At 33.4% G+C, this 12355-nt stretch overlaps 3 protein-coding genes across 3 annotated transcripts, besides 1 other annotated feature; 1 reads left to right on the top strand and 2 right to left on the bottom strand.

The window, feature by feature from the left end:
• Positions 1-652: 652 nt before the first annotated feature.
• Positions 653-5589, bottom strand: TVAGG3_0294180 (cilia- and flagella-associated protein 43 family; the record flags this gene model as incomplete). Its single annotated transcript, XM_001583772.1, has 1 exon — positions 711-5576. One exon carries the CDS (start codon positions 5574-5576, stop codon positions 711-713), a length of 4866 nt encoding a protein of 1621 aa, XP_001583822.1.
• A 2134-nt stretch (positions 5590-7723) lies between these two features.
• Positions 7724-7753: a mobile genetic element.
• A 1943-nt stretch (positions 7754-9696) lies between these two features.
• TVAGG3_0294160 (uncharacterized protein) lies at positions 9697-11091 on the top strand (the record flags this gene model as incomplete). The annotated part of the gene is made up of 1 exon (XM_001583773.1): positions 9763-11079. One exon carries the CDS (start codon positions 9763-9765, stop codon positions 11077-11079), a length of 1317 nt encoding a protein of 438 aa, XP_001583823.1.
• A 54-nt stretch (positions 11092-11145) lies between these two features.
• On the bottom strand, positions 11146-11514 carry TVAGG3_0294150 (uncharacterized protein; the record flags this gene model as incomplete). Its single annotated transcript, XM_001583774.1, has 1 exon — positions 11249-11503. One exon carries the CDS (start codon positions 11501-11503, stop codon positions 11249-11251), a length of 255 nt encoding a protein of 84 aa, XP_001583824.1.
• Between the last annotated feature and the right edge of the window lie 841 nt (positions 11515-12355).

Genomic DNA, 12355 nt, shown 5'->3' with positions numbered 1-12355 from the left:
ATATGATAGTTATATTTCAGATTTGCGAGCGTAACTTTTTTCTCCATGGCATACTTGTTTTAAGAGCAAATGATCAAAATCGTCCTTCAATTATTGAAGGAGCTGATATCTTTTGAAAATTGAATTGAAAGGGTATTCAATTTTCAAATTTCCTCTCAATTTTGGAAACATATCAACTCTATGAATTAACAATTATGTGCCTTCACAGTTTATCAGTCATATAAGGTGCTTATAAAGAAAAAAGTTACGCTCGCAAAATATGTTTTTATATAGATTTCACATAAAATAATTATGTAATTTCTAAAAAGAATATTTTTGTTCTTGAATATTAAAGTGTATTGTAGTTTAAAAAGTTTTAAATATGTTGCTAAAATTTCAGGTTTATAGCTCATGTCTAGCATGACTTCTTCGTATGCGCAAAAAATCTGACACGTAAGGGTATCCTGAAGGTTTTATTGTCCACTTTTTGAAAGTGTGTAAGAATGTAGTATTCGATTTTCCAACAACCACAAAATAGAATGAATAGCTTTGATTGTTGACAATATTTAACACATACATATTAATTAAGTATATGGTAGACAAAGGGCATACATAGGACACACATTATAATTCATGAATTAGATATCGTATATCTCAAAAACATTTCAGTATTAGAAATTTAACAATGATTTGTTTAATAATAAAGTTTACAAAAATAAAGTAAAATAAATTTAAGATTTGTATCCAACCATAACTTCAGTGTCATCATCGCCAAATGATGTGTAAACACACTTGCGAAGTCTTGCAACATCTTTGCGAAGAGAGGCAATCTTTGCTTCTTGAACTTGTTTAGCTCGTTTGAGTTTCGAAATGAGCATGACTTGTTTCAGTCTTCTCTTTCTTGCATCTTGTGCGCCTTCTGTACTCTTCATCTGGATGTTGTAGATTCGCTTCCTCTCCTTAAGATTTAATTGCATCTGAAGAATCTCGTTTTCGATCTTATCATTCTCTTGTTTCTTCTGTTCAAGTTTCTTCTGCAACTTCTTAAGATTTGCTTGTGCATGTTCAACTTTAAGTTTGTGTTGATTGACCATTCCTTCTAATCCTGCTTTCAGAGACTTCAATTCTTTCTGGTTTCTGTCATCGCCTGATTGTCCTTTTGTGAGTCGTGATCTGATCAGTTCTTGATCGAGTTTCGTGACTCTGAACAATTGATATTCTTGGATTTCTTCTTGCAAGTTTGTCAAGTCGACATTGCACTTGGCAATCTTCCAACGCAACTCTTTGTGTTCTGAATGATGTCTTCTGATGTTCTCAAGCATATCGATCTTTCGCTTGCCGGCTTCGATGATCTTCTCGTTCTGTGCTGAAACAACTTTCTTGTTGATAAGAACAATGTCTTTGTAATCGAGAAGGATTGTGTCGTTTGGAATTTCGACTTGTCCTTGTCTGAATGTGAATGGAACATGCATATCAACCATTGCATTAAGTAATTTATCGACTGTTTCTGCACGATTTGTCTCGAGTTCTTCTGCTTGTTGTTCAAGTTTAGTCAATTCATCTTTGTATGAATTCTCTCTTGCTTTCAGTTCGTTTGATTCATCATGACGTTCTGCTTGTTCTCTTGAATCTCTTGTCTTTGCCTCGCAGTACTCTAAGAAGTTCTTCCATCTTTGTTCTGGAAGATTCTGCGGTCTGTTCGCTGGATTGAGGATTTCTTCTGTATTAGTTGTGAAATCGATTGTAGGATGAATGAACTGACTGAAAACGTTTGGTTTGTTTGTTGGTTTCGGTCTGTATTTGATAGCAACAGAGTGCTTGTACCAACGAATGAGTTGTGGTTGGTTATCACGAGCTTTGAAGTCTTTATCAACTTGATCTTGAACTGATTTCAAGTTTTCATCTGCTGTTTGTGCTGCTTTAGCTGCTGCAATTGCTTCTTGTGAGATTTCCTTCCATGTTTGTGTTCGTTGTCTGATCAATTCCTTCTTGTCTTCTATGTCATCTGAAATCTGGTTCAACTTAGCATTGAGTTCTCTTTCGCTGTTGATTGTGAACAACAAATGCATGATTTCTAATTTGTGGTAATAAATCTTTTCTTCAGTATCAATTCTTTGGATATATGCTGCACACATCTGGTGATCGAATTCTTCGATTGTTGATGCTGTTCCTTTATAAAGTTTGACAAGTTCGGCAGATAATGTCTTCTTACGCTTTTCGCGTTCTTCAATAAAGAGTTTCTTCTTCTTTTCGAATTCCTGGACTTGGTACTGTTCTTCTTCTGTCATGTCTTCTTTCTTCTTCGTTGTCATCCACTCGGGAGCAATTGGTTCTTCATCTTGTGGAGCTTCTTCCATGTTACCAACACTGATGTTTCCACCCATCATCTCTCTCAATGCTCTCTGTGCAAATGAGTCTTTCTCGAGTTCATCAGATTTCACGTTTTCTTTGACTTCTTGACCTTGAAGTTTCTTGACAATGACTTCTTCATCTTTGACTTTCAAGAAACTCTCTGGATCTTCGTTTGGATATGCTGGTGGATCGAACAACTGATAATCATCTGGATTAAGTCTCAATAATCTGATCAATTGTCTGATTCTCTTATTTCTCTCTTGAAGACTCTGAACTGCATTTGCTTTACGACCCATCATGTCTTCAAAGATTGTGTTGAAATTATGCATTGCTTCTTGAATCAAATGCTGAACAATTGTCAGTTGTGTGACCTTTCTGTTTCCGGTAACTAACTGGAATGGATCATACAATAATCTCTCATCTTCTTTAACAATTAGTTCGTTGTCACTCTGTTCACTTTGTGTTAATGTAACTAATGAGTTTGAACGAGAGAACAAATAACGAGAACCATCAAGAGAAGTGTCTCTCATCTGTGAAACAACTAATGATGATCCAACACCTGGTTTGTATCTCAATGCGGCAATTTCTGTTCTTCTCAACAATGTAACAACTTTAAGACGTCTTTGTTCTTTCTCTGTGAGAATTGGAAGTGGGAAATTATCGAAATGTATTGGTGTCTTGAATGAATAAATTGTTGTCAATTTAGGTTCAAATGGCTTGAATGCTCTTTGTGTGATTTTATCTGCATTGAGTTCTCTTATCTGGTTCTTGATTGTTCTGCGATATAAAATGAGAGATTTCCTGTATTCAGCAAGTTGTTGGAGTTTCTCTGCTGAAGCAACATCCAAAGTGAAGTCTTGTTTAGTGAGTTTCTCGAGTTCTGGTGCTTTCTCGTTTTGCTCAACCAAATGCATGAATTCATCCTTGATCTGTGTGATCTGTTCTGTTAATTCCTTCTGGAATTCTTGAGCTGCTGCCTGTTGTTGCTTATCTTTTTCAGCCTTGATTTGCTGTGCTAATGGTAATTCTTCACTTCCATTGCCATCATCGTTGTGGAATCCGTTGTCTTCGCTTGATCCGTATTCTCTTCCCATCCACATTTCTGTCAAAGAAGAGATCTGGTGATCGATCAAGAACTGTCTTGAGATTGATGACTTGAAAGCTCCTTCTCTTGGAACTTGGAAAGAATCACGAGGAATTGCTGATGGATCAACACGAATTGAGTATGTATTGATGCATCCATCGTAACCAACAGTGAACAACTTCTTTCCATCAGGAGAGAAACAGATTCCACTGATTGCTCCATTCGATGGAGAGTGATGAGTAACTGTCATCATGACTCTCTTCAACTGTGCTGTCGCGTTATCTATTTCGCGGACAATTAATGTTGCTCCTGCACATCCTGAAGCAACAAACTGTTGATCAGGTGACAAAGCAATAGATGTAACTGTCTTTGAATGTCCTGTGAATGTATCATCAGGACTAGAGCATTCTACATCATCTATTCCAACTAAATCTAATTCGCCGGTTGTTACGGGCATGCAGTAATATTTGACACTTTTATCGTCACATCCACAGAAGAAATATTGTTGTTCTTCGCGAAGTGTTGGTTCTGCAGTGATTGTTGATACTTTGTTTGATACTTTGAGTAATGCTCTGTTGAGTGTTTCGATTTGGAGCTTGAAATTATCAGGAGCTTCGTTAGGAACATCAATTCTGATAATTTCTCTGTGTCCTGTAGCAATCAACAACTGTTCTGGAGCATTTCCTCCACTGGCTGGTTTGAGAGGAGGTGGAGCAGAAAGGGAAACAACACTTGTTCTCAATTGCAAAAGGCCAATCAATGGGAAACATGAGTTTGGATCTGTTCTAAGAATGACAACGCTTCCTGTTGTTGATCCTGAAGCGATGTAATGGTCCGTAATGACAATAGAAGTGATTGGTCCTGCATGGAGACGCTCTCTGAACAGTAAAATTGGATCATCTGGGTCAATCGAGTTGATAATTCTGAGGACACCACTTTGAGAACCGACAGCAACTAAAGAACCGCTCTTGGAAGAGGCCAAAGATGTAAATGATTCGTTAGCAAATGTTAGTTTTTGTGTCTGCGCTAAGTATGGAGAGCAAGTCCATGTTCGTAATGTGCCATCTGCACCGGCAGTAATGATTTGGTGAGGAAGAGCACATACAGCTGTAATAGGACCTTGGTGGGTCTCTCGTAAGCATGTCATTGCGTTGCCACTGTCAATTGTTTGGTGAGTATTTTCATCGAGTTCGACACAGATAAGAGAATTGCGATCAGTACCGAACATTAAACGATTTGAATGTGGGAAGATCTTGAAAAATAGAATTGGAGCGCCTGTTTCTAAAATGAAAAGGTCGTTTGTATGATGAAGATCTTCGTAATTGAGCCAATAGATATTTCCGCATGTTCCTGATGTAATGATATACTTAGATGTGCAGAAAAGAGCGGAAGCATATTGCTGTCCGTCTTCTAAAGCTTCGAGTTTAAATGGATCTCCAACAATTTTACCTGTCTGTGGATTTACGATGATAATTCTGCCATCACGTGTGGCAACAATGCACTCATCCTTTGGTGACCATGTCAAAGCTGTAACTGGAGAATCAATTTCTGCAATAACTTCAACAAAAGCATATTGTTCTTTGCAACCTTGTAGAGTATAGAATCTGAGATGTGGTTCTGGATCATCTTGTAATTCTGGTGGTAATTCAGGAAGTACTAAGTTATCATCTCCATAAACTGCGATAAGTCGAGGATGCATTGGGCAAACGCTGATATTTTGACCAATTGGTGAATTGAAAGTCTTGTTTGTAACTTCAACTTTATTCTGCCAGTCAAAAGCAGATAAACGGAATGTTGGAAGTCCACCAAGTGAATAAAGCCACTGTCCATCGTAAGAGAAATCTAATGACTTAACACCGAAAGTTCCTTGGACTGATACTGTTCCAGTTTCTTTGCCGTTAATATCTACGAAATGAATAAGTGGATTTTGAATTTGATCTGCGTATGCAAGAGTTTGTAATAGTGGCGTTCCTACCATAGCAGAAAAGCCTGTTAATTCGCCTGATATTGAACTGAGAATTTCAATTGCGCGATCTTTAAATTGGCAAATCTGCAAGAAATTTCCGCATCTAATTGTAAACATGTTATCTCCAATAAAGGATATTCCAAACGAGGCGTCAAAGCCCATTGACTCATCGTGAATAATCGAAATATCGCTCATTAGATGAATAACGTATTTTCAATTATTTACGTTTGTAATATTTGAAAAAAGAAAAAAAAAGCTGGAACAAAAAATCATTTATCATAAAAGAGAGAGCATCTTTTCCAAGCTTGGACATGTGTTCTCAATATTACTTTCATTCAGCGTCGTTATTAGATCTTTCAAATATTCTAACAATTGAACGCAGTAGGTAGACAAGCCATTCTTTTCTAACTGATTTCTTTGATAGAACCAAAAATTATACGCCCTATAACAAAAGGAAAAAAATGGTATCTGATAAGATTAAATACTATTCCTATCTAAACTTTATAATTAAATTCAGTGATTTTGTATGTTACTTTGGTGTTGATAATGATAGAATCATATTTTACAGCTGAATTGAATAAAGTTAAAACTATCAATAGGAAATATGTTCAATTCTTACTATAATTACTAATACATCATTTAGTAAGAAAGCAATTTGGACTGTAGTTTCAATTGCTTATGATATCTTGATTTAATTCAATACCATTCTAATTATCCATCTCCTCTTAAAGAACAAAACTATGGTTGACTAGTCTAGCATATTAAGCAGATATGATCTTTTAGTTGCTATAAAAAGTAATGAAAAATAATTATGATTAGCAAATAAATAGTGAAATCTTAACATCAATAAGGTATTCCATCAATAAGTACCTTTATGGTAAATCATAATGAATTTCACACATTCTGATCAAGAATCGGTCTTTCATTTTTTGCTTTTCTAAATTAATACGGATATTTAAATTTGATTTTATATGAAGGGACATTTATGATCATGTAAAAAACGTATATTCAAATCCGCCGATTAATGTCAGATTGTCAGATAACTATTTTTTGAAAGCTTTTTTCAATTGTAAATGATCGTATTTATCAATTTTTTGTTTAATATTTGTCATTATGAAATATTAGTTAATCATGATCTCAAACACAAATATTTTTGTTAGAATACTTCAAACCAAATCAAGAATTAAACAAAAACGCTTTAGAATCAATAGACTATAAGGTTCTAATAGCTTGGCCTTACTGAAGATTCCAATTATGATTGTAAAGAATTCTTTATGACAAAAGTAATAGAATAATATTCATATCTAACTCGTAATAAGTGCTAGATTAATCCTCGATATTTAAAATCAGACAAATTTGGCCAGCTTTAAAATATTAAGGCTTGAACTTAAGAATTTTAAATTCATTCAATTAGCTTTCATCCTCAGAATTGATTTACTTTCTCCTTTGTTTAGGCTTTAGCATTGGTTCTCTTGGATATAAAGATGGTTCTAATCAAACTCTTAACAGTTGCTCTTCAAGCTTAAGTGGTGAGGTTTTAATTCCAAGTAGTGTTGTAGAAATTTACAGCAAGGATGAATACAGTTATGCTTTTTTAAATTGTAAATCTAAAATCACATCCCTTAGATTTGAAGAGAAAAGCAAAATTGTCAATATTAGTAGCTGGAGTTTTTATGAAACTGGTATTTTATCTGCAAATTTGAGCGAATGCACCGAACTTACATTTCTTAGCTCGTTTGCTTTCTACCAGTGTCGATCTTTAAATTTAGTAATTTTACCTTCTAATATATCAAGCATTGGAATTTTTTGCTTTTCTAGTAATAAAAATCTAAAAACATTCGATTTGCCAGATTCTGTTATTACTATTTATTCTGGAGCATTTTCATATAGTGGTTTAGCCGCTATCAATATATCGCCATTTTCTAAATTAGAAACTATAGAAGCTAGAACTTTCGATAGCACAAAAATTTCTTCAATATATATTCCTAAATTTGTAATGTCGATTGACCCTTTGGCTTTTACTAACTGTCCATTAGAAAACATATCTGTTCATTCGGAAAATACTTATTTTCAAACTGATTCTAAATCAATTTTCTCAGGAGAAAATAATTCGACATTATTAAGAGTTATCGAAACATTTCCTGAAAGTGAATACACTGTATGCAATTGTGTTTCGTCGATTTCTGATTACTGCTTTTTTCAATGCGTAAATATTTCATCAATTAGGATCAACTCCGATATCACATCTATTGGAAAGTGTGTTTTTAAGTACTGTACTTCATTAACTAGAGTTGAATTGTCAAAAAAATTAACCGAAATAGGTGATGAAGCATTTTATGGGTGAGTAGGTGACAAAAGTGCATACTCTTAAACAACCGTCGGATTTCCGGGTGAAATCGTGACACACTTTCGTCTTTCGTAGGCAGTGGTGGTTGTTACAAAAGGTAACTTCGAATGTAGCGTGAAATCTGCAAAAAAAAATTCTGAAATTTGAATGGAGAACACAAAAATTGAATAGTTTACGTCAATAAAAAGGAGAAAAATGAAGACAATGTGTCTCGAACCTAGGACTTAGAGCAGCAATCCCACTGTTTATCAAATTACACTACATGCATCTCTCACCTCAGTGAATGAGATCAACTATATGATAACTTTTTCCCCATTATATTCTTGTGGAAAAGTGACAAATAGCAACTTTGACCCTCTCTCTTTTATGGGTGCTATAAATTGACTAGTCTCACCATATCGGAAAACGCTGCATCACCTAACTTTAAAAAGTTACAGCAAAACGAAAATCTAAATATAATTGATATTACTGTAACACGAATCAGTTATAAAATATTTGCATATTGTTCATCTTTAACAAATATTGAAATCGGACAAAGTATAACGGAAATTGGAGATGAAGCATTTTGCGAATGTAAATCGCTATCTAGTATAACTATTCAAGGAAATGATATGAGATTTGGGAATTCAGTATTTCAGTTATGTATATCATTAATTAATATTATTATTAAGGGAAAGATTGTAGAGATTGGATTTGCTGCATTTTATTTTTGCGAATCTATAAAAAGTATAATAATAAAAGGAAATATTTCAATTATCAATGCCTATACATTTTGTAATTGTTTTTCGTTAGAATATATTTCACTCCCGGAAAATGTAATATGTATCTATATGGTTGCATTTTCATCATGCATATCATTAACAAATTTTATTTTTCCAAAGCAATTAACAACTGTTGAATTGGATGCATTTTTTAATTGTACATCATTGACTAGGATAACATTTCCAGAAAATGTAAAAGTAATTGGAGCTGGGGTATTTAGGTCATGCACAAATTTGAAAAGTATTACTTTTGATAGTAATTCCAATAACATATCTATTGATGGTAATCCATTTTATATGATTTCAGATCAAGTGAATATTTTTATTCCAGGAACCTTCAATATTTCTAGAACCTATCCAGGTATATTTCCAGAAAAAAGTCATTTATATATAACAAATAAAACAATTTTATTAGATTTATCCAAAACACTCTTTGGTGAGAAGACAATGATTGTTCACTACGTAGATATGACTAGAATCTCAGATGAAAAAACAGATGACGTAATTCGTTACATTGCACTTGAAATCAAATATCCAAAAACAATGCAAAATGTTGCCTATGATAAATCAAAGTATTTATTTGTAATGAATGTCTTAATTTCTGTTTACAGACGTAATAAATTCTGAGAAACTCATATTTTTAGGCTATTTTTTATTTGCCTTTTCAATGAAATTGAAAGAACTTCTGAATATATCACATCAAAATATTATGAAGAAAAATAAACATATATTTTTTACATTTGGATATAGTTTTCATGACTTAAAACGAGAGGAGCGAAGGTATTCAATGAATAAGAAAAATCATTTATAAAATAAATGTTATATCATTCGCAATATTATATCTTCTCTTTTTCATACTGCCTGGAAGAAAGAATCGAAAGAAAGCGGCTCCACCGCCTGAGTACTAATAACTACAAATTATATTTATATTTATAACTTTTTATTTAGTGGAAAATCAAAAATTTCACTATCGCTTGGTTGTCATGAAAAATTACCACCAGGTTCCAAACGGAGTGGCTTATAAAGAAAAATAATATTTACTTAATTATTGTTAATATTTATAATAAATAGGACTTGAATATGATATAATATTATATATACCATTTTAAAAGAAATTTTGATTAGAAAATATCCATCAACTATATGTTATTGCTCTAATTACACTAATTTTGGACTGTTTTTTGATCATAAATTTTTTGGTCGCATAGAGATGTTTTGGTCACTCGTTTTTTCATCTCTTGCTTGGAGAGAACCAGAGGGTATACCTCTTGAAATGTATAGTCCTGCTACATATGCCTCCAAAATTGACGGAATGTCACCATTATTAATTGTTGCTGCATGCCATGTTCCAGGATTTGCTCGTAGTTTATCTGTCCATGTTGATACATTCCAAAATGCTGCTCAATATGTTGCAGCATATCAAGGATTTTATGTTGATTATGGAATTTTATACGAAGAGTCTGAGAGCGAAGAAGTTTATGTTACTATCCACTCTCCAAATATCACAGATGTACCATTACCTATCACAGAAAACACACTTCCAAAGATTCTTGCCTTTGAAATGCTTCAACAAATCTACAATAACTACAAGACAATTAAAAAGCGGTTCTCTGATGAGCAGAATCCAGAGATAGTTAAGATTTACGACCAAATTAAATTACAAGAAAAATTAATTCGTACAGCAGTAGATAAAGCAGATGCCAGAATGAATCAAGCAAAGAAGGAGGAGCTTATGGAGAAGCTCAAAGGATTCATTCCACCAGACAAATTAGAAAGAAATCGTCTTCGCTCTGATATCAAAGCCTGCATCAACCAAACGGAGAAGGCCGAGCTTGAAGCCAAGCTTGAAGAGCTAAAGGCCAAAAAAGATAAGACAAATTATACAAGATTAGATGTAGTTACAAAAGCAGCTCACGATGCGGCCAAAGAGATCGCAAAGTTTGCTGCTGAGTTAGACCGTGAGAAAGAACTCAAGGAACTCAAGAACTACAGAGAAGAAATGATGAGAATGCAAGAAGAAAACGATTATGGCGAAGAAGAAGACTCAATGAGCCAAATCTATCAAGCAGCCGCTCAAGTTGCTGATAATGAAAAGGATAGAGCTGAATATGCCGATAAAGCCGATAAATTTGGTAAATTAAAGAAATTAAAACTTGAACACAAGGCAAACATGACTCGTGAGCGCAAGGAGAAGCTTAGAAAGGAGAAAATTGCTAAAAGAAGAGCAGAACTCGGTGAAGGTGACAACATTCAGATCCCAGATGAAGAATTATTATCTGATAGTGAAGTTGACGATGCAGATTTCAATGAAACAGAAGTTGAAGCTACTGTTACAGAAGATACATCATTAAACAATCACGAAGATGTCGAATTTGAAGAAAAGAAGCCAAAAGTAACTAAATCTGCAGAAGAAAAGCCAAAAGAAGAGGAAAAACCTAAAGAAGAAGAAAAGCCTAAAGAAGAGGAACAGAAGCCTAAGGAACAAGAAAAACCAAAGGCTGAAGAGCCACAAAAAGTTGATGAAAAAGTGGAAGAAAAACCAAAGGAAGAAACGACAACGGCTGATAGTAGTATGAAACAAGAATTATAAAAATCTTTGTAATTACAAATATTTTAACTTTTTTTACTTCAAATTTTTTAAATTATTCCTTGAAAAAACAAATTATGCAAGCTTTATTATTATAAAATGTAATATAAACAATCTATTTAGTAAACAATATCGAAATGATTACGTAAAATATGTTGGTTGTTGATAGAGTTTATGGTCTTTCTGAATCGAACAAATTTACAAGAGCTTCGAGTTGAGGAGATGGTTTGGTTGGGAATGTTGACCATGAGCAAATAGGTCTTGCTAAATCAGGGCTGTTCCATGGGATAATTGGATCTTTCTCACTGTTTCGAATCATTGAAGAAGATCCGGAGTCCTCGCTTAAAATAGCTTGGACACCAACTTCTGTCAATTTGTTATCAAAGTCATCAATTCGTTTATTTCCGCTTATTATTTTTCCCATCATTTGAAAAAAAAAACAATGCAAAAAAGTGACAAATAGAACGAAATTACGCTATATTGCTTGGTTTTTTTATTCATTTTCCCTTTCCCTTCAGAATTTATAGCAAAATGATCATATCATTTCGATAATGATCAGAATTCCATATTGGTCAATTGAAAGTATCTCTTAATTGCTTCTAAATTGTCTATGAATTTTCTTTTTTTTATAATTTGGAGAATAGAAAAGAAATATATAGTATGTATTTGAGCTCAACTTTTAATCATTAAAACACTGATGATGATATGAAAATGTGGGGACTAATTCTTGAGCAAATTCAATTTAATTCATTAAAAGAGTAATTTAATTAACAAAATAGTATCATGCTCAATAACATGTACTCCATTAAATGATAAATAAATGAAAGTGAACTGGTATTAAAAATTGAATTGGCGTTTTGACTTAGAATTTATTTCCGATTAATAATGGCATACATTCAGAATTATGCATGTAAAAATTAAAGTATTCAAAAAATTGTAAAGCAAATCAATTTGAATGGGAGGGCAATGCTTTGAAATTTTTGTTTGCCAAACTGAATATGGTAAACGCATCATTTTATAAAAGAGGCGAGCAACCAAATGTGCGACGAGTATTTAGAGCAATACAATGACTTCATTTCAACATATGAGAGGATCTATAACTTAGAATCCAATGAACCAAATGAAGAAATTTTAATTATGATATCAGACATTTTAGTTAAAAAGTACGAGGTTCCCATTCGCGGTATTATATTAAGCATCATCAATGCAATCAAATACAATTTTCTTTCAGCCCAAAATTATATTGATATTCTCAACTTCATTTTCACTAATTATTCAT

The sequence above is a fragment of the Trichomonas vaginalis genome, chromosome V (genome assembly GCF_026262505.1).
Source record: "Trichomonas vaginalis G3 chromosome V, whole genome shotgun sequence".
In the NCBI taxonomy this organism is placed as follows: Eukaryota; Parabasalia; order Trichomonadida; family Trichomonadidae; genus Trichomonas; species Trichomonas vaginalis.
This window is presented reverse-complemented; position numbering and strand designations above follow the sequence as displayed.